Genomic DNA, 22,920 nt, shown 5'->3' with positions numbered 1-22,920 from the left:
CACCTGGTTGCCAGATTGGTGCGGAAGGTGTTCTATTTCTGTCATCACTAATGCTTCACTGTACTATGACGTCACTAATCACTATGAACGACACATCACTAGTTCCTACTACTGGTTGCCATAGTAACATGGGTGGCGCAACTAGCATTCCACTTTTGACAACAAACCAGTTTTTTTGCTGCTAAAAGAAAACATTCTGGAGAGAGAGCGATCGTATATAAAATCCACCAGTGTATATATGCATCATCTCCTACGAGATAAAGGAGAAGCAGTGTGTGCTCTTTGCTACTGCAGCCATCTATTTGAGGCAAAAGCGCAAGCGCCAATTAGCTTTGCTTATCTTATGACCTAAGCGAGTTTAAAACAAAATAATAATAATGAAACACACTTTTTTGTTGCAATTGTGTGCAGTTCCTATCTCAGTAAGTGAGAATCACCATCAGGGTGTCATTCACGATATGTTCGATGGTGATCGGGAGCCGGACCGCAGCTCTTCGGCCGTGGCCTCTGTGTTTTCTGGGTAAAGTGTCTGGCTTGCTGCTGCTCGTTCCTGGGCACCGAAGCAGCGACGAGCCGGACACTTCACTCAAGATAGGAGCTACACTGGGATTTTATTCGATTGCAACAAAAAGTGAGTATGTTTCATTATTCTTTATTTATTTATTTTTGCTTTGAAGGCGCTAAAATCCTAAACTAATCTAAGCAGTGGCGTGCGGTCAGGGGAGGTGTCATCATGAAATGTAAAAAACAAATAATGATTTAAAAAATAAATAAATATTAGTCCACTGATCTGTGATAGAAATGTAATTATTGTATGATACCAATCATTCCAATGATTTTTATAGTCAGTATCGCTGAATTTGTGTATTTTCCTGCTCAAATACGGGGGAAAGACGCGAACGGAGGCAGCGACGAGCTGAGCCTCCTCTCAGATTGCGCAATCCCTCACAAACTGGGTTGAGCTGCTCATTTTTTTTTCTCAACTTGAGCACATGCAATTGATCTCTCTGTATGTAATTCATTTATTTCCATTTCCTGTTTTTACACGTTTAATTTTCCACATATGATTTTTCCTAAAATGTCATTATTTTACACATGACTAATTTATAATCACATGTGGACATTTTTACATATAGTGTGTGTGTGGTGTGTGTGTGTGGTTTTTCATTCATACAATTTGTTTATTTACACATGTGATTTATGCACGATTCTTTTTTTTTTTTTTGTTAATGTGACTTTACTGTTTTTTTAACATGTTAATGTGAACTCACATATTATTCACGTAAGCGCTTGCTAAATGTCTTTCCTCAAGGGTGGACGTCATGAGCAATTTCATATTCTGTTTGATTTCGCTATTTTAGCGAGAACCAGCAGACTGCCGAAACCATGAATCGTAAAACCTTTACTATAACTTATAGGGGCATAATGATATACTGTGGTCATGATTGGATTCACAATATTGGCTTCACAATTCAGTTTGATTCTCAGAATATTTTTCTTCAACCAAATTTAAATTTAGAAAAATTATGACTGTTAAGACTTCTTTTTATATTATTATTATTTCTGAATCATAGACCATGCAAAACAATGTGCATTTTTGTCTGTAAACTAAAACTGTAAAACTAAATAAGTCAAAAATTGTTATGCCTGAGGTGTCATTTTGGCCTGAAATAGAGCTCCAAAGTTGGCTAAAATGCCTGACTTCCACTGCTTCTTTCTCAGGCACTGTAGATATAGGCAGCCATGTGGAGCTGGTGTCATTTGAAAGCTAGTGAAGAGCTCTTTTTAATAGTTATAATGAGCTTGTGTAAGCTTATAACCTATAACGCATGTCAGTCATTGTGATCCAGAGCTATCAGGCCCAGTGTCCTCTCAATACACTTGTGTTGAAACAGTGCAATTGTTTGCACTTCCTCAGTGGTGGAATGAACTTCCAAACTCAATCCGGACTGCAGAATCTCTCATCATCTTCAAAAAACATCTAAAGACCCACCTCTTCCGTGAACACCTAACCAACCCATTAAAAAAAATAATAAAATTACTCTGGCACTTACACCTCCACTCTGTGCACTTTGCTTCTTCTGGAATTCAATTAACGGATCTTGTATGGTAGCACTACTTGTATTGTTCTCTGCTTGATATATCGCTTTGCTTGTATTTTCTCATTTGTAAGTTGCTTTGGATAAAAGCATCTGCTAAATGAATAAATGAAATATAATTGCATTAGATGCATAATTAAGACAATGCTGATTTCCACGTTAAATTTTTTTGGGTGTTGTGATTCACTGTGATGTATCACAATGCATCGTTGCCTGTTAGTGTGTGCTTAGTCGGTCTGTAATATATCACACAAATCATGGAAATGTAATGTAATGTAAGTGTACCTTTGCTGAGGGGGCGTGGGACATAATCCAAAATCCTTGGTAATTTGTATACTATATTTTCTTCAAGCCAACTTGGAAGGGAATTTCTAATGGACGATCTTGCTAAGTAGTTAACAGACTAATGTGATGGAGTGAAGCAATTGTGTAGAATGTGGCAAAACTATGTTAGTAACTATTGTATTGATTATGTTTACACTTCTATACATCTTGTTCAATCAAATTTTCCATTGCTCAGATCACAAAGCCTTCTTGTACTTTTGCTACTAGAACATTCATTTATGGTGATTCATTCCCTCAGGACTTCCAGTGGTTTTCTAACATATTACTTTCAAGCTATAGCACTGGAACGGTCCTTAAGGTGGCGGTACAGCAAGAAGAACTTGCTCATTAAAAACAGTATGGAAAAATACAGATCTGGAGTAGTAGTGGACCAATTGGAAATGGAAGAATAAATATGTAGTCTGCTGTGGGATTGAGGACGGGTCCACAGTTACTGTTGTACACTAATTGTATCCTGCTCTATTTCATGTAAGCTTTGTATAAATGATTCAAGTGTATTTCTTTTGCTAGTCATTTCAGTATATTATGAAGAATGATATTTTATTCATGTGGAAAATATATATGAGAGTGAAGTACAGCTCAGGTTACAGGTGGATTCATAATGTCAGGCAGCTATTCGGAACAAGACGTTACATGTCTGTAGTGTAAAAACAAGGAACTGAAGAGGCTATGTGGGACTATGCTCAAATCTCTTTTCATTTGCTTTACAACTTAGCAGAAAATAAAAGTAAATATCAGTAATGACTGCTTACAAAGCTACTAAGAACATTCTGTTTATGTGTTGCTACATATTCTGGGTAAGTCATTTTTATAATATCCATGGTATATTATTATTATTATGATTATATTCTGCAGAATTCCACTTTGTCATGAAAGTATGGAATGAGAAGAAATTCAGTTAGTAGTTTAAAATGCAGTGTTTTATCTAATATTTGGACTACAGAAACATGTTTATTTTAAGTTTGTTTTTTTTTCAAGGTGGCCAGTGGGGTTATGATTGCTGTGGGCATCTATGCTAAAGTAGCCAAGGAAAACGGTACTGAATTGCCCTTATCACATGAACTGCCTTTTTCAACCTGCTACATACATGGTGTATTGTTGGAATTGAGCTTACAGAAAATATCATGCTTTACAGATGTAGTGGATACTTTAGCAACAGATCCAGCTCTGCTGTTGCTCACTGTAGGATCCCTCACATTCATCATTACATTCTTCGGGTGTTTCGGGGCACTGCGAGATGGTGCCATACTGCTGAAAATGGTGAGAAGGCTGTGACATGCTGTACTTGATCCATTGGCAATGTCTTGCATGATTTAAAATAATAACCAAACCTGTTGTTTATTATGTATTACATTTCAAGTAATGTATTTCATCTTGACAAGATTGGTAGAATTAATAAGCACTTATTAACTAGACTATGCCTTTGGAATCAGATGGAAAGACTTTGTTTTGATTTGAACTTTATTTGGTTCCCTTTGGGATCTTTGATTGTCTGTTTGGCTTTGTGTTCATGTACAGTACGTGCTCTTTGGTGGTGCAGCTTTAAGGCTTTGCATTTCAGAATTTCTGTCCGCACTAGGGATGTAACCGAATACGAATACATTACTCGGACTGGAGAGATAATGGATACAAATATAGATACTAATGGAAATAGGAATAGGAGGCACACTACTGAAGGAAAACTCAATAGAAAGGTTCACAGGGCATCTGGTTGAGATTAGAGCTGTGCACACAGATTTATGGGAGAAACAAAGACGACAGATAGGAATGCGTGCAGCGCTGCATGATACATTTACAGCTTTCATTCATTCATCTGTAGGAAGTGCCTGGTCAGTGTTGCTGTGGTTTAAATTGGGCTACTATCCATCAATCCATCTTCTACCGCTTACTCGTTCTTCAGGGTCGCAGGGATTGGGCTACTAGTTTGTTTATATTTTCAGATAGAGAACGGTTTAGAATTGTTAGAAAATACTGGCAAACATACAAACTAAAAAGAATAACCACAAGAGTGGGGATTAAAAAACAGTCCGACACGCATCTCAAATTGAGACAAATTATGAACTAGAGTGATGTAACTGAGGTTGAGGAACACACCATGCTGACAGTGCTGGTATTTCTTTCTTTCTGGATTTTCTACCTTTTGGTTTTTTCCAGTGTTTCTGAGAATAATAATAATAATAATAATAATAATAATAATAATAATAATAATAAACAACCCTTCAGGTTTAGGCCACACCCACTTTGGGTTTAAAATCAAATACAGGTTCTGATATTTGTCATTGGGTTACACCCCTAATCTGCACATATACATTAAAACACTACATAATACATAATTAATACATTTAAAAAATCTTGATGCTTTTAATATTGAAGAATTAAATATAGATTATTTTGGATGTCACTGTTTCTTTTCTTCATTATGCACTTAGACATAGACATGAGATTACTTTGCATCCTTAGGACAAAATATCAAAATGGTTAACTAATGTATGCTAATAAAGTATATTAATAGTTTGAAATGTTTATAAGACAGAGAGGATCATAACTTTTACCGAAGCTTTTTTTTCTGTTGACTTTCAAATAGCTTTAAAATAGCAGCAACTGTTTGGTTGTTTTTTACCCAAAGAACATAATGGGATGTAAACATTTGCACTGATTATTTCAGTACATATAGACACTCATAATTTTTGTGTTTTTGGATTCATTTTGTTGAGTTTTTTCCCCCCCAAATTTCTAATTCTGCATATTTGACACATAGTATTTTTTAATTATATTTTCAGTTTTTAGGAATTTTAATGGTCATCCTGTTCCTGCAAATCGCTGCTGCTGTTCTGGGCTTTCTCTTCTCAGACATGGTACACAGTCAATCTGTCAGATTAATCTGTAATTAATCACTTGATTTAAACGATTCTTTAATCGGTTTGTCTCTAACCCTCTTTCAGGTTCTAAAGAGGACAGAACTGCTAATGAAGAAAGCCATCGTATTATATCGAGAGGACATGGATTTAGAAAATGTGATTGACTTTGTGCAGAAAAAGGTCAAAAATCTTTATATATATACACTACCAGTCAAAAGTTTAGACATGCTCATTCTTTATATTTATTATTCCCCCCCAAACACACATTTTAGAATAATAATAGTCATCAAAACTCTGGAGTAACACAAGTGGAACTATGGGAATTATGTCGTGATAAAAATAAATCAAAACAATTTAATATTTTAGTATCTTCAAAGTAGACACCCTTTTTGCCTAGAATTTCCAGAAATGTATTCTTGGCATTTTCGCAACCGATTTCTTGAGGAATTTCCCTGAGATGCTTTTTAAACAGTATTAAAAGAGTTCACACCTACGCTGGCCAGGTACGCTGGCTCTTATTGGCTGGTTTTCAGAATATTTCGCTCCAAAAAAAAAATTGTAAATAAAATGTTCGTTTTCTAATGAAAGAAATGAATATGTTGGCCCAATTATATTTTATATATATAATTATAGAACACCAATTTCAAACATTTAATCATACACCTTCAGATCAAAAGGTTTTTAAGATCATGAGAAACAATTCAGTCGAGTGTCTCCAAACTTTTGACCGGTAGTGTGTGTGTGTGTGTGTGTATATATATATATATATATTGAAGAATATGAACAAGGCTTTGCGCCTGGAATCAAATGAATGAACAGTGCATGCAATGTAATCTGGTTAATCTTTGTTTATGCCACTGCAGTTCCTATGTTGTGGAGTTAATTATTACTCAGACTGGTCTCAGAACGCATATTTCAACTGCTCTGTGAATAACCCTAGTCTGGAAGCCTGTGGTGTGCCTTTTTCCTGCTGTGTACGACAGCAGAATGAGGTAATGCACCCGACACAGATTACCACCAAATTAAACAGGGCAGAGTGTGTTATGCTGCCTCACGACACAGCATGAGCAGCAGTTCAAAACGGGCAGGGATTCACAGATGACCATATTGGGGTAGTGGGGGCAATGAGATGTCAAAGTATGTTATAGACCAAAAAACGTACAATGCAGTTTGCCAGAACTCACACAGCAACATCCGGTGAGGTTTCTTAGGCCAAAACATAAATATTCTGTAACAATTTCTGTAAAAATTGCAGGGTAGACTAGTCATACATAGTCATAGTGTGACTATTTCAGACTTCTTATGTTTTACCAATATACCATTGTCAAACTATAAGCCCCTACCAACCTCTTTTCATATACAAAATTGCCAGGTCAGCTTAATTAAAAAGTTACTTTATGATAGTGTTTATCAGAAAAGTCTCTATGCAAGCAAAACTTGTGTTTATCCATTTCCTAGAAATTTCTCATGCGAACCTGTAAATAACCAGCAAGTTCTGAAAAGCTGAAATTGCATTGTTCAGATGCATGTTGTGTAAAAAAAAAAGATTGGAAGTAAAGTGTAGATTTTAATCATCCAAGATCACTAATTGGTATTCATGGTATTGTTAATGATAGTCTAGTGCTTTGTGCCAGGCTCATCCCCACAACCTTTTTCCCCTTCATCCTCCCTTAGAACTTCAGCAAAGGGTCATTTCATTGATCATGGTTGTTGGTGTCAGGGGTTAATCCTCTCCATCTTGTTCTTTTCCCTTCCTTTCCTGTCCTATCTCCATGTCTTATTTAGGTAAGGAAAATCCTCTTGCTCTTTGCTACATTTAATGCCTCTGTTATAAAATAATCAAACGTATATATCTAGGGTGGGAGTCTTACTCAGTGCATCACAGGCAAAGAAAGATCTACATACTTTCCAGTGAATTTTAAGAAAATGTGTCATTTTCATGTGTCATGTGTATTAAGCGTTATGTTTTCTTTGCAGACTGTGTTCAATTCCATGTGTGGCTACAAAACTCAGGGGATGGAAGAATCCTTAATCAAGCAGCGCATTTATGTCAACGGCTGCCTGAACAAAATAGTGCTGTGGGGGAAACAGAACCTGCTGCTGGTTGGAGGGATCAGCATCGGCTTGCTCTGTCTCGAGGTGAGACACGCCTATAAACATTTTATTATTTTGCATGTTTCTCTGGAAATGCACAGAAATGGTATTGGTTAAAGTTGACTCACACACCATGAATGTATTGAAACATTATTATACCATGCCTTAAGGCAATGCATTCCCAGTGGGAAATCTTGTAGTGACAAGTGTGTGCTTTCACAATTACAGCACAAGAGCAAAAAGCAAACAGCAGCATGATAATATCAGATTATGCACAAATTTATTAAAAATCAGGTAAAATAAGAGTCAACTGCAGGTGGTTAAGATATTGACTCCGATCAAGGAATAATTCATAAACACAGCAACATAGCATCTACATTGTAATTTAAGGAGCAAGCATCACATCAAAATGTAATATTTTTTAAGTCTGATTAATATAACAGTGCATGATTATATATCAACTGCATAAAAATCTTGATTATTGTATATCATCAGCATATAATCTTGATTTTCACAAACAGTAAAAGGTTTGAAAAGTCATACGACACAGGTGTAGGTAGCACTACTGCATGTAAACTAGGTTTCATGGTTTATTAATGGTGCTTTTGAATTGTCTTTCAGATATGTATGATTTCATTGGCAGCTGCTCAGCTCATCCAAATCCAGAAAAAAGGAGAAGAAAAAAGCAAATCACAGGCCAAACAAGAGGTGGATTAAACTCTTGCCAAATGTCTAAACCCATTAGTGGCATAACCATTTCATAATATGTACAGTATATCTGAAATCGTACATTTATAAGCATATATGCATGCGCAGGAACTACTCAGTCCCTCCAGGATTTTGCGATCGCAAATATGAATGCAAAATCAAGCAAACTCCACAATATTCGGAGGAGCTTGCAATTTTTCAAAATGATCGCAGATTTTCTGCAGATTTGGGCCAAGACGCATCATGTGATGTCACGTCAACACACATTCATCCAAAGCCTTCTTCGATTCGCATGCATCGAACTTGAGTACAGCTAAAAGGTCTCATTTACCAACAAACATCACTGCGAAAAACGGTGAAAAACAATTTCGTCCAGTTGCAACTCGCCAATTCAAGCAGTTTTCCGCAAAAAAAAAGCACAAAAAACTCATGCAAAATCAAGCAATTTTGGCTGCAACAATTACAAAAATGCTCTGCGAAATCCTGTACGGACTGATTATTCACATGTAAACATTGTCTGTAAGTAGAAACTGCTTTTTAAAAATTAAGGCTGTTGATTAATCTTTTAATTATGTTCTCCTTGTAAATGAGCCCTTGATTGTAGATGTTTTATAACGAGACGACTTGTACATACATTGTTAATTATGAATGTTGGGATTAATGTTAATTTTGTACGAAAAGAAATGATCGGAGATTATAACATGCTTTTAAACATCAATAGTATCAAAAGCATTTTCAATACTCAGTTATTGTTTATCATGTGCTTGCAATGCAGTCCTGATATTTCTTTTTTTCAGAAATGAAAGACTACTGATTACTAAAATGAATAATGCTCAACGAATAAAGCCACAAAATGCTGGTTTCTCATAGAAGGACACATGTGCTGGACTGTTTAGTCTTGAGAATGGTCATGAAGTTAAACTGAGCTGGATTGTAACTGTAGAGCCCTGTAATCTCGGAGTGAGATGCCTCTAGACTCTTCTCACGTGAAGTAACGCGATAGTGAGCTCTGAAGTTACGGAGCGGGTTGTAGCCTTGAGTCAGTGTGTTTGGACAGTGGAAGCCCTCCTTGATGAAAGAGCCAAGCTGTGAAATGGCTACAAAGCCATCCTTGTAGGGTGCAATCCTGATGACTGCAGCATAAACATACTGGATGTATAAAAGGGATCCTAGAACAACAAGTGAAGTCACAATAAAATTATGCAGTGAACATGTAGGCTATAATAAAACATATGAGGGCAAATTACTTTCTAAATTGATAGGTAGATATAACTGATTAACTGTGTTATAAAAGTACCATCAATACTCTCAGAAAGGCATGCTGTGATCTAATCGATCATGGTATCATTAGCAATACATTGTCATACGGCCCTGCAGTACAGACTCTTTTCAAGCGCAGTTGAAATCTTTGAGGCTTTTCAGTGAATCATTCAAATCGAATCAAATCACTTGAGTCTGATCTTCTAAAAGGTTCATTTACATTCATTACCAGATTCTTTCAATTCTGCTTACAGCTACATTAAACTATTTCTGTGAGAAGAAAATTATTATTATTATTTTTTAAACAATCTGAAACAAGTAAACCTAACTCGTATCAGTGAGACTTTTTGGAATGTCTTATTCGCTTTGGTTTCAATCCATTTTGTAAGTCAGTCGTTTGGGTTATTTCTGTCAAGAACAAGATTCTGAGTTCATGTTCAGTGAGTCATTTGAATAATTGTTCAGTTTCAGGATTACTTTTGGGTGTTTAGTGAGATTTCTTCAGCCTCCTTTGATAAATCAGGCTATTTGCTCATGCCTGAGTCAGTAATTCTTGGGATTTGAAACAGCAAAGGAACAGAAACAAAGCAGACTCAGCTAATGGAAGTCACCGGTATTTACTTGTTGACTTTAGTGACTCATTAAAAAAAAGTCAGAAGTATTCACTGTAAAAAAAAAAAAAGAAGAAGAAAAAGAAAACAACCAATTGCTGCAAATTTACCGCATTTGTTTTACAGCAAAATACTGTTTTATGATTTAACAGGATTGTACTGTAAACAATTTGCTAGTTAGACCGGGTGGGGGGGTGCAATGCATAGTGGGATATCTAACGTTTTAGGCAGGAATGAGAATGGCAACGATTCACTGCAAGATTAGTGGATTGTTTTTCTTACCTTAATTTTAGCGACTCTTTTATGCTAATTTTGGTTTACTAAAGCTCTGAAATTGGACTTTTAGTGCGAGTTAATTGAATTAGAGATGTTTCAATCAGTGCATAGTATCTGAGGGAAGTGGTGACTGGTTTAGTCTTTGAGCTACAGAAGGTTGAGAGTTCAAATCTCAGCACTGCCAAGTTGCCATGGTTGATTCCTTGAGCAAGACCCTTAACCTTCAACTGCTCAGTTGTATTCTGCCTCAGTTGTAAGTCGTTTTTGGATTGAAGTGTCAGTGGGTTATATTTTAGTTTGTACAATAATTATATAAGTATTTACAGTAACTGCACTCTGCTTCCAGTAAATTATAATTATTTTAGTATGTTACTGAAAACATTCAGTGATGTAAAAACTACAGTAATTCACTTGTAAATATATTACAGTGCTTGACTCTAAAAACATATTTTATGTTTCACATCTACTGTAAATTGACAGTACTTTACTGGCAACTCTGCTGCCAGTGTATCTACATGCAAGGCACATCTACTATATTTTACACTCGGTTAATGTTTATATTTTTTCAAGGCACGTTTATATGACTCTCACTATTCACAATCGACTTTGCTCACTGTATCCTACCTTCAACTACAACATTAACAATACTGACCTGTAGAAACATCCCAGACTTTGATGGTTTTGTCCCGAGAACCAGTGAACACGTACTTATCGTTTACAGAGAAAGTTGCACACAGAATGCCCTCGAAATAGAAACCCTGTGTAATGATATAGACACACAAGCACTGTCAGAGTTATATATGAATAACGTGCAATTCGAATGTATCTGTAGTGTTCTTGAAGCAGGTGCAAATTAAAAACTTTCTTTAGTGTCACTATTTGGGATTGTTTTACCACCTTGTACTCCATAGTATGGTCCAGCAGAACAGGACTCATATTCCAAAGCTTCTGGACACAGTCCTCAGATCCTACCAGAGCATGTTTATCCCAGTTACTCAGTGCAATGCAGGTGATCGCAGCCCCGTGCTGATCCAGCTCTGCCGTTGTGGCGCTCTTGAAGTCATAGATTGCCACTTCCCCTCCGAAAGTGCCATACAGGAGTCTACAGTCGGGCAGCAAAGCCATGGCTGATACAGGCGAGTGAAGCAGGGAGAGTGAGTAGTTATGGATTGGACCCTCGACGCATGGGAAGCTGTCTCTTGTGGTGATCTCGAACAAGCACACCGTGTCCTCATAGGCCACGGCAATCTTATCTTCCCTGGGACTGATGGCCATGCTGCGCACAGTGGGCAGACTCTCTGGAGGAGGAAGGCACAGGGTCTCTTGGGGAAAGGCTAAAGGGTAGATGAGTACAGTACCGGTGCAGAGGCCGCAGAAGAGAAGCTGCTTCTCTTGTGCCAGTTCCATGCAACACACCTCTGCGCACACATCCATTATATCGGAGGACATACCTGAGGAGCATGCATGTAGTTTCAGTTGGATGTGTGTGTGTCATTAGTTTAAACCAGCAATGGAGATATTCTAGGAGTGGGCATTACAGTAAAAAAAAAAAATAATAATAACACACATCAAACTCAAAGACATCTTCACAGTAAGGGATATGCATCATGATGAGGGCCACGTCTTGTTATGAGCAGTATAAGTGGGTGCTTATGGTCCCCAGACCACCAGGGGGCCCCCATGATTTTTAAAACAGATATGCAGATCTGTTTAACAGATTATGAAGTGTATAGCTGCGTCTGAATACCCTTATTACCCTACTGTACAGTAGGCGAAAAACAGTACACCAAAGGAGTAGTATGTCTGAATTCTCAGCATTCATAAAACAGTAGGTGAGAAATACCCGGATGACCTCCTGCTTCCGCTGAGATTCTGAACTATGGAACCAATAGACACTGCGCTATCCTATAAGGCAACGGAACTGGCGCGGAAGAGCTGTCAGCTGTCGTGTTGGCTCTTTTTAAGTGCTATAGGTATTAAACGTTGTTCCATGTGGTTAAACCGTACTTGTTTAACAACAACTGAGTAAAGATTGTTAACTTGCCGTAGGTTTAAACAAGAAAAAAAAGTTTTTGCGGTTAATATGAGGTCATACATCACATGACAATGCCAACATGGCAGATGTAGTATCTCCAGATTGTATTCATTGTACACATATACTGATCAGTACATACTGTATCAACAGCTGAGCAGTAAGTATTGAATACAAGTATTCATTGTACACGATTGTATCTATCTCATATTGTATGTATTGTACTTAGTCAGATTCTCTGCTGTCTTGCTTCTGCTCATAGATGTAATTGAAATGGAAAAAGTTAGTCATAAATTAGCTAGCTAATTACTTCTTAGAATAATAAGTGTTAAGGATAAGACATTAAGTTGCAAGATCGTTACTATTAGTTATGACAATAGTGGCCTGTTGACTCATCCAAGATAATTCTGGTCATTCTTGCATATAAAATATGATTGGTGTGAGTGGGGTAAGTAAGTTGTCACTTTGGGCCTCTAAATTAAACCTCTAAACTGTGAGTACCAGCAGAGTTAGAGGCCAGTGTGTATATATAGAACACATTTAAGTTCTGCTCACTATTACAGTACATCAAAATCAAATAAGAAAATATTACATTTAGCTCCATATCAATGCATCAATCTATGAGTGTGGGTTGTTAAAGTTTTCCTTATGAGGAAAAAAAATATTTTGAATGTTTTTTTCATGTCCAAAACCACTATATTGTATTAAATAGTATGTCTCAATACATTGTGCTGCATATGGTGTAGCATGATATACCATCTTGACATGCTATTTGCTGTGATTTTATGAAGAATGGGATATAGCTCATGGCTTACAATAGTACATGCATCTGGAGCAGAAAAAATATATAAGGTAGAGAAAAAAAACCTAAAAGATACAGGTAGGTCTTTCTTCTGTGCTATCATTAACATTAAACTAACTGTTTGCAGATGCAAAATGAAAGGTTGTAAATGATATAGACTCTGATATAGACTATAGAAAGTTATTCATAACATCCAGTCACTAGTAATAAATGTCCGATTAATCAGCTAGTAATTTTGATTCTGATTTCCTTTTGGTAGTTTCTGCTAGTAGTTACCCTCTATTTTTAAAAGCACAATGACTATTTTTAAAGCACAATGCTACCTAGCGAGCTAATGCCATGTAAACAATAAAGGCAAGTTAAGAATGATTACATTTTCCCCACACAGTTTGCTGCTGTTCTGTATAATGACAAGAATATGATTCTGTAAGATGAGCTGAAACAAAAAAAAGCATTTTAATGAAGTTTGCTGAATGATGTACTTCCATAATTGCATAAATTAGCTTCGCTATTGTATTAGAAGGAGCTAACAAAAGCATAAAGTGTTAATACTGAACAGCCTACAGCTGCAGTGTTGCCAATTATGTCTATATTTTACACCAATAATACGTCTGCAATAATCTGTTCATGTGTAATGTGTAACTGTAAAAGTATTTTGGTGCGAGTGCACAGGGTGATACTGTGTGTGATACACTGTGGACACTTCTTAAAGTCCAAAAATAGCAGTGAATGCTACTTCTATTAAAACTATTTAAAAAAAATATCAGTGTGGTTTACCTTCAGAACAGTTCCATGCGAACACCTTGGCCCTGTCCTCTTCTCTGATGAAATGTACCGTGCTGCCATCTTTGGATATTACCACCCTCGGGCAGTTGGCAGGAATACCGGTCTGGATTCTGTGTTTGGGATCGTAGTCTAGCTGCCACAGTTTGAGGTGACCAGACCTGGTTGAGGCTGAGATGATTGTGCTGTTGTACACAGACACGAAGGTGACAGGAGATCCCATACCACTGAAGGAGTCGAGGAGGTGTCCAGTGACTAAACCCCAAACCTTCAATTGACAAGCACAACATCTCACATCTGATAAAATATTCCCTGTTTTATGCGATACAGTGCAGTCAAGTCAGCTTTCATTGAAATAATCCAGTAAATGAAGTCATTTATTTGTCTTTCTTTCATTGCTCTGACTAAACGCTAAAATGATTGAATGATTAGGTTAAAAACCTATTTCAGAGGTGGCATCTGTGTGAAACTGACCCGTATGATTTGATCCTGAGATCCCGTAACGACTTTACTTCCTTGGCAGAATGAAACAGCTGATAGGACTGTGGCTTCATGCTGGAGCTCCTGGGTTTTGTGCACAGAATCTGGATTCACATGTAGCACAGCCAGTGTTCTCTCACAGCCTTTGTGCAAGAAGATGATGATGATTTTAGTCTGCATGTCCTCTCTTTTACTTTATCTCATTGTGATCTGAGTACATTGTTTAATAAAATGATGTTCAAAAAAAAAAAAGTTACCTGCAAAGAGCACATTTTCATCTTCTGAAGTGCACATAAATGAAGCGGGTGCAGGAAGCTCAACTTCACATAGAGAACCACTCGCTGAGACCTAGAGATAAAGGTCAAATGGAAGGTTACAATGAGGTACAATGATGGAAATGTTTGCAAAATTAGGACTCTGCATGTGTGTGCGTGACAGTTTGGGAAAACCCATTGGATATTGCTGTGGCTGAATTCTGGCAAGAAGCCAAAAGTGACTAAAAACTGTCTGTAACATCCTTGGACATCTATTCTTTCAGAAAACAAAAATATAGTCATCCCCCATTCAAACCAATGTAGAAATGTTTATTATTATTATTATTATTATTATTATTATTATTAACTTACGTTCTTTTCTAGATAAGGAGCCAGTTTAATAAACAGGCTTCAGAAATGATTGTAGGCTATGAATAAAGGCAGTTATAAAGATAGACATCATTTTCATTTTTTATTTATTGTTGATATTTTACTTATTATGTTAAAGTAAATGCAAATTATATTAATATACATCATGCTTATAGGTCGCATTTTTTGACATGCGTGTTACTAAACTGACATTCGAGATGGAAAAATTAGTGCCAGAGGACAGCGCTGGGGTTCTGCAGAAGGTATTCTAGCTATTTGGGCCAAAAAACAAACACAAAACAAGACAAAACAGAGACACAACACAAAACTACTATCTTTGTAAAAAATTATATTTACATTGTTAGTTAATCATTTGCTTATTATTCAACACCAGCTCTGTATTCGTCATGCTTGTCCTTGATTCCACCACAAAAGTGTTGTTTATTTGTTCATTTGCCATCATGATATTTCTCATGAATGAGGTACATTTACAACATTTAGTGTGTAACTAATTGAACAAATAGAAAACATACCAAAATATATTAATTTCCCTTGGATTCCGATTAGGCAAACATACTTATCAGTGAAAAAGAGTCCTTAAATTGAATTTTACCATATTCACTGAGCACTCCTGAGATGCAATGAGGAGTTTTCCATGTCGGGGGAGTGAAAGCACACTGGATACAGTGAAACCCTGAGCGCAGGTGAGCTTATTGTAGGATTTTTCTAGGCCAGTATTTGAATCAAAGATCCAGATTTGGCCATCACTGGACATGACTGCCACTTCATCCACCAGTGCACTAAGGATTGAACACTCTCCTTTTATATCAATTTCATAAAGAAGCTCTCCAGTGTCTAAATTCCATGATTTGACCTACAGTATACACAACAGTGAGAGAAGATTGAATACGTGAATAGGTTTAGTAGCGGAGTAACATTCTATTCTAACAACTAAACTGGGTTCTCTGTATAAAAGTGTAGAAGCTATGTGGAAAGCTGTCGCACTTGTCCCTGTGTGTTGGACAAGACCATTGCTTTAGGCTCAAGCACAATGATCTGTTCAGTAGGCCAGGGTTGTACCGAGACCACAGCAGGAATGCTGAAGAGCTGTTTCCCAGTGAGCAGACTCCATTTTCTAAGAGAGCCATCAAGTCCAGTAGACAAGCAGTGTTCACCTTTCTTTACAAACTTCACTGACTGCACTGTACCTGCACAGAGAAAATGTATAAGATGGCACATAAGGTCATATTTGTACTTTGTGTTTGGTCTAAAAAGGTGACAAACATGAGAGTCAGCAAACCTGTGTGTCCGTCAATTGTATGAAGCATCTCAAGACACTTTAGGTCCCATGCAATCAACTCTCCATCCAGTGAACCTGCTATCAGTAATTCTCTCTCCAAACACAGATCTACTGCAGTAATCCCTTTGTAAACAATAGAGAAAAGACATCAATCAATATGGGGTGGGCAATGAGTTATCAATGAGTAATCAACCCTAGTGATTATAGTTACAGAAGCAATCTAGATCCCTAGAGTGCTTAGGAAATAATATCAATCAAACTCAAAGTAGTAATCAGCTGCTTTTAAAAAAGCACTGTCCGTAACATACCTTTTCCCGAACCACTGAGGGTGTTTATCAAAGGTCCTCCAGGGGGTTGTAAGAAGCTACTCTTGGGCACAAGCACTGGGTCTGCACAGGAAGCAAACCGCTCGTCGCATTGCGAGCATAGGCGCCCAATCAGCGAAGGGTACTCAGGAGCCAGAGCTTGAAGCCTGGCAGTGATCTCAGTGAATAGAAGGAGCGAGTCTTTAAAAAGATCAGTTTAGGTTAGTTCATAGTATACTGAATCTTTGTAGGTTCTAATCTGAATGAACAGTGATGATGGGGGTAAAACAAGAAGTTTACTAACTATAAGTATAATAAGTAGGGATATTTTGATCCTTTGATATTGGCATCAATCTGTAAATGATTACCAACATCTGATACCATACAAAACTGTGTGATGTAAACCTAGTGAACTTTGCCATGCTAATGTTGTAATCCTTCAGTACAAGTAACCTGAGTAATATCTTCCATCCATCCCATCCATTTTCTGTACTGCTTATCCTACACAGAGTCACAGGGAGCCTTGAGCCTATCCCAGGGGACTCAGGGCCCCAGGTGGGGGACACCCTGGACCAGGTGTCAACCCATCGCAGGGCACAACTGCACACACACAAACACACACACTTACACACTATGGACAATTTGGAAATGCCAGTCAGCCTACAACACATGTTTTTGGACTGGGGGAGGAAACCAGAGTACTCAGAGGAAACCCCCAAAGCACAAGGAGAACATGCAAACTCCACATACACAGGGCAGAGGTGGGAATCAAACCCCCAAGCCTGTAGGTGTGAGACAAACGAGCTGTCCTGACCATGCAGACCATCCATGAGCATGATCATTAAAAATGAGCAGTGTGGAGCAGGCAGTAAGGGTATAGAGAAACTGTCACGAACGAGAGCACTTTACTTCTCTGAGCAGTGAACACTAAGACAGGTGCAGTTCAGGTCTACACATTTCGAGTCAAGGTGCATTTCATGGACTCAGGTTGGCCACCTTCAGGCTATCTCTTGAAGATACTGTTTAAAAGGCATAACATCACAACATAAAACTCAGTACAAGGACTTCATAGCTAGCAGCACCAAGATAAACAGAGCTGAATAAAATGTTCTATAATGGTTCTATGATTGCTTAATGCTAAGTAGGTTATTCATTTTGGTACCGCTATCGGTATCAACAAGTACCAAAAAACATGTACGCATAGAAAAAAAATAATATAGATGCATCCCTAATAATAACAACTATTTATAAGAATGTTGAAATGTTTTCTTATTTATTATTATCGGGTTAATATTTACTAAGAATATTAGATAGGTATTTCTTAAGCCATTGTAAAAGCTTGTTTCGTGTCGGGCTGCGTAACATCACATCACCACTTTTCAATTATTTTCTATAACAGCACATCCCACCACCATCATGTTTCATTCCTCACAGTAATAAAACCCTCACTACAAACCAGATCAGCACTCACCTGTGTGTCCATCGATGAAATCTATGGTAGGCTTCAGCAGCAGAAAGCAGTCCCTGATCAATTGGATCTCAGGACAGTCTATGATGTCAACACAGAGTGACAGGTCCTGAATTACACTGGCCACACCACAGCTGAGGGTCTTACAATACAACCAGTCCAAATTGCCTGCAACACACATCACAGATAAGTAATACATCAATAAATGACTTATTACATAAATCTGAGCGGTCACCAGGTCTAACCTAGCAGCGAGTGACGCAGTTCCTCCCATTTGCCTGCGTGTATAAGATGATAAGGCAGTTCATGCAGCATTCTGAGATTGGCCACTCCTTCAGCATACCATAGGGGCTGATGCGGAACCTTTACAAAACAAAGTGCTGAACGGTTTAATGCAGTTTTAATTGGTGTGCTTTACAATAACATATAGCGTGTTGATGAGTACCTTTCTGTCAGCATTCAGTTGGGTACTCAGTGATGACAGAAGTATGGGTTTGAGCTTGCCCTGGCTCCACTGACCTGAGAAGTATTCACTGAGAACACTGTGCATTTGAACTCGGTACTCCACAGAAAGATACTTTGCCTTCACAATGTCAGTAAACTGCCTAAAGAAGATGAAGCTTATCATACTTCAAGTTTCACAACTTTCACGATGAAATCACAGGTTTTTAAATTGTGTTGAAATAGATTCATCTGGGAAGTACTGACAAAAAATCATAAAGAAATAAAACTACACCTTACCTTCGGTTGAACACTAACACAATAATGCCATTTTCCCAACGCTCGACTAGGTGATCTCTTAGGTCATGTCTGAGGCGTGCCCAAAGAAGAGGAGGAAAGCGTATGAGGGTGTGGCTCGGGGGAAGCCGGCTCTGGTAGACCTCCGCCAGAACATCATTATCCACAGACAAGACATCACGTAGTTCTGCCTCCGACAAGCCACGTCTGTGAAGACATAGTGATGCGTTGTTTCATTTATTTATGATTTTACTCGAATGCAACTCAAAAGCAGTATAATTTTGCTAATAACCAACCTCGATAAGGTGATGTAACCCAGAGCGTGGCGGACAAGCTTCTCACCATGTTTTTTTTCCAGTGTCTGGAGAAACAGTGAGATTACTTCCTGAACCGAGCTGCCAAGATGAATATCAGACATGGAGGTGTAGGATGACCACTGCTTTGCCATGTCCACCATTAGCTTCAGATGCAAAAGACTTCCACTCTTTTGGAAGTTGCCAGTGATTGCATGTGTTTGCTCAGACAGAAGTCTTCTTCCAGCACCGTTCAGACAGGCATTAATGATGTCCTGCCCTTGATCACAATTCAGTGGTTCTACTTCAAAGAAACATTTATCATCACTAACTAGAGCTTTCAATCTCTTGAAAGGAGACCCGTCATATAGGGTAGACACTACCAAATGTACATTAGGAGGAATTTCTTTAGGTATCCAATGCAATTTATGAGCATTGTTGGCCCGTGAGAGGTCATCCAAAGAGTCCAGGATGAGAACTAGTGTTTCTCCATCTTCAGACACTTTGTGCAGCATGGCATGGAAGAACTTTACCAACTTCTCATGTGTGTTTGCAGTCTTTGGGCAGGGAGTTGCCAGTCCCAAAGCTCCACAAACCTGTAAACAAATCCCCTTTAGGACAGAGTCTACATCTGAGCTGATGGGAGATGTTCCAAGCAGCCGGAGAACAACCACAGCTTGTGGATCTAGAACAGTCCGCATCTCCTGGGCCAGTTTACACAGCAGAGCGGTCTTACCAATTCCTGGATGCCCGTAGATTACGAGTGGTGCATGCTGTATATTTGTCGACTCCCACATTGTGAGGAAGAGCTTTGCCAGTGGACCATCTCTTCCAATAAAAATAGCACACTTGTCTTTACTTAGCCTTGCATGATGAAAAAGCTCCTGTTGAATCCACAGCCACCCCGGACCTGTTGGTGGAACAGATTGCTTGGCAATCCTCTCCTTTATCTGACATACAATCTGTTCACAGAATCTCTCCAGATACTCCTTGTGCTCCTTACGATTCACATCCATAGCATTTTTACTAAGCTCCAAGGTGAGATAACTTGAACACACACTGGAGATACGCTGTTTTAGTTTGGTCAAGAGTTCCTGGGCTTCAGTGTCTATGAGACCATCAGCTGTGACATCCAAGAACTTAGCATGCTTATGGCTTTCACTTTTCTTTAAATGAGGTAGTTCCCTGATAAAGATGACAGGTGAAAGCGTGTCCTGCTCTTGAGTTGAGAGAAAACTCTGCTCCATCTCCCATTCCGTCACTGTGTGGACATTAAGCAAAGCAAAATCACTCAGTGTAAAGTGACTATCATGAATGTTAGTGGTACTTTGGCAAACTGACAAAATATTCTCTCACTTGACTTGAAGAACTTGTGCTTCTGCTCTGCGCTGAAGTCGCCATCATTCTCGGCTTGCAGCGCTGCACTGCATAACAGCTGCAATAACCGAGCTTCAGTGAGATTCCAGGACAAAATGTCAGATTCATGCTGTGGTCTAGCCTCAGGTTTTGTATCATTATAATGAGGATAGTGCGTGGTGATTGGCTGAAGGACATATTTAGGGGGTACAGAGTTATCGTCTTTGATGAACCATTTCTTAAGTACTGTCAAGCCTTCTTGGTCCTTGGAAAGTTTTGAGAGCAGTAACTCAAACTCAATCTCTGATATGAGGTGTGGAATGAGTCTGTGTCCATACTGACTGCCAACCATAGCCTGTGATTATAAAGCAAACAAACAGCAAAGCATCTGGCTCACTAACTAGATGCAAGAATTTGTCAGTAAAGTTCTATGTATGTGTGTATATATATATATATATATATATATATATATATATATATATATATATATATATAGATAGATAGATAGATAGATGCAAATGAATTACCACACTTACAATAAAACTTGGTCCAAGCGACAATTTCTGACATGATTGGATCTCCCGAAGACACAGCTCAGTTGTTAGGTGATCAACAGTGACTGAATCCCTCAAACCCCACTGGAAATCCACAACCTAGTAGTATTTGAATTGTACATCCAGACATTATAAACAGCAGATTGAGAAACTGAATTTCACAATTGCTATCTCAAGATGCAAAGGAGCGATCAATAAAACAATTCTCCCTCTATTACATTACTCACAGTAGAACATACTGTGGGGTCCAAAAGTCCGAGACCACATTGAAAATCTGTTTTGTTTTGTTTTATTTTAAACTGGAAAAGACAAAGGTTAAGCTTCTTTTTTTTTTAATAATAATCAAGTTTGTACAAAAAGTCAGATTTTCCTTAAGTCATCAAATCACGTGTTCAAATGACACGCAGATGGATTCAATCCGAAATGAATGGTTGGGTTTTACACAACCTTGTGCAGTCTGTGCCAGCTCGAATGCACACCGTCATTAAAGTAAAAACGGGACATGCCAAATTCTCAGATATTCTGAAATTCATGTAAATACTTCTAAAATTCTACTTTTCACTCAAGTTACTGCTGATTAGAGAATTTGCAATGAAAAACCTGTGTATTAAATTAGAAAAGAATGCAAAGAGCAGCACTTTCACTAGTGGTCTCAGACTTTTGAAGCCCACTATAAGTATTTTTCTACTTCATTTCAGGACGTCAGAAAATCAGTAGGAAGATTCTGGTATTGATTTTTGTTTGACATTCTTGCCCTTGAAGACCAACTTCAATGGCAAGTTCTGACTTCACATGTATCAAATTACCCAATATTCAGTACAAACCTCAAAGACCAGGCCAAGACTTTGACAGTAGCTTTGTAACTCAGGATAGGCTTTTTCCCAAAAGGCATTTCGTTCAGTGTTAAGATCTGGCAAAAAAAAAAAAAAAAAAAGTGTAATATTAACAGGACTCATCTTGCTACATACACTAAATAAAAGAGAGTAAACTACCATAACAAATGAAAATTACAAATGGAGAAACAGAGAAAGCCAAAAAGATTGCAACAAAATATTACCTTAAAATTGAAAATAACTGTTTTTCTGTTGATAATTGTGATTATACGGACAATCATTACATACATGTGCAAATGAAAAGAAAAAGGATCAACAGAATGATCCAATTCTATAGTAACGAATCAGTATTTTAATTTCTATGATCGAGTCAACCACATATTTACCCAAAGAAATTTGCCAAGGGAAAAAAAAGCTTTTAAAGCCACCTTTGTGAAATGACAAACCACTGTAAAGAAGAGCTCATCAGTAAAACCCCAACCTGAGACTGTTGAGCTGATGAACACTCGTACCACGCTGGACGAAGGCTCCAGACCATCTGAGTTGTGTCCGCGCAGCGCCTCGACTCCCAGAGCTTCCCTCAGCTCCATCACATCTTTCCCTCAGTGCACACCCTACAAACTTCAGCCCATCAGCTGCTTGTAGCAGTGCTCCACTGTGTAAAGACAGTCCTCAACTCAACACTACGGTTTTATTTGCACCGTGTAGCATGTGTAACCCTGAAACCCAAACGTAAAAAGACTTACTCATGCGTGGGGAAACTCCACGCGACCTGGGATACAGTCTGAGGAGTACAGCTCATCAACAAGTGTTTGTGCTCTACGCTGTTCGTCATTTCATCCACAGAGATCATGTACGCCAGGAGGAACCTTTGTTTACCACATCTCCCTGGCCTGGTGATGGCACCCTGGGGAGAGGTAGCAGCTGCTGTTCCACTTAATTACCTGCTGTAGGTTAGATTTGCTAAACACCAATTTAGCACAAACTGTACTATGCAACTGTAGCATGCAGACACCTTAAAATGATTTGGTGCTAAGGAACTATTAAGTGTGAGTGCATAAATAGCATTGCTCAAAGTGTACACTGCTTCAGTCAGCCGTTT

The 22,920-nt window shown here is 38.2% G+C and overlaps 2 protein-coding genes across 13 annotated transcripts; one reads left to right on the top strand and one right to left on the bottom strand.

Moving 5' to 3' along the window:
* Nucleotides 1-2: 2 nt before the first annotated feature.
* zgc:113223 (uncharacterized protein LOC541424 homolog) lies at nt 3-9,648 on the top strand. 12 transcript variants are annotated; one of them, XM_053635099.1, is made up of 8 exons: nt 3-271; nt 412-631; nt 3,423-3,704; nt 5,225-5,299; nt 5,387-5,482; nt 6,166-6,294; nt 7,280-7,441; nt 8,018-9,633. In XM_053635099.1, the coding sequence occupies exons 3-8, from the start codon at nt 3,438-3,440 to the stop codon at nt 8,111-8,113; spliced, it is 825 nt and encodes a 274-aa protein (XP_053491074.1). In that variant the 5' UTR covers nt 3-271; nt 412-631; nt 3,423-3,437; the 3' UTR covers nt 8,114-9,633. The 12 variants fall into 12 exon arrangements, 11 of the variants coding, with proteins under 11 accessions (XP_053491074.1, XP_053491078.1, XP_053491079.1 ...); XM_053635103.1 differs by having other exon boundaries at nt 3-631; nt 3,423-3,480; nt 3,580-3,704; nt 8,018-9,632; XM_053635104.1 differs by having other exon boundaries at nt 3-635; nt 3,423-3,480; nt 3,580-3,704; nt 8,018-9,632.
* nwd1 (NACHT and WD repeat domain containing 1) lies at nt 8,969-22,671 on the bottom strand. The gene is made up of 20 exons (XM_053635086.1): nt 22,614-22,671; nt 22,300-22,413; nt 21,810-21,895; nt 20,968-21,084; nt 20,432-20,786; nt 19,079-20,336; nt 18,786-18,989; nt 18,490-18,649; nt 18,290-18,407; nt 18,048-18,212; nt 16,580-16,777; nt 16,272-16,394; nt 15,977-16,179; nt 15,585-15,845; nt 14,606-14,696; nt 14,343-14,491; nt 13,852-14,136; nt 11,149-11,736; nt 10,904-11,009; nt 8,969-9,273 (listed from the first exon to the last, which is right to left on the bottom strand). The coding sequence occupies exons 1-20, from the start codon at nt 22,669-22,671 to the stop codon at nt 8,969-8,971; spliced, it is 4,944 nt and encodes a 1,647-aa protein (XP_053491061.1).
* Nucleotides 22,672-22,920: the final 249 nt, after the last annotated feature.

This window comes from Ictalurus furcatus, chromosome 10 (genome assembly GCF_023375685.1).
Source record: "Ictalurus furcatus strain D&B chromosome 10, Billie_1.0, whole genome shotgun sequence".
Lineage (NCBI taxonomy): Eukaryota > Metazoa > Chordata > Actinopteri > Siluriformes > Ictaluridae > Ictalurus > Ictalurus furcatus.
The sequence above is the reverse complement of the archived record's forward strand: the minus strand, read 5'-3'. Positions and strand labels throughout refer to the sequence as shown.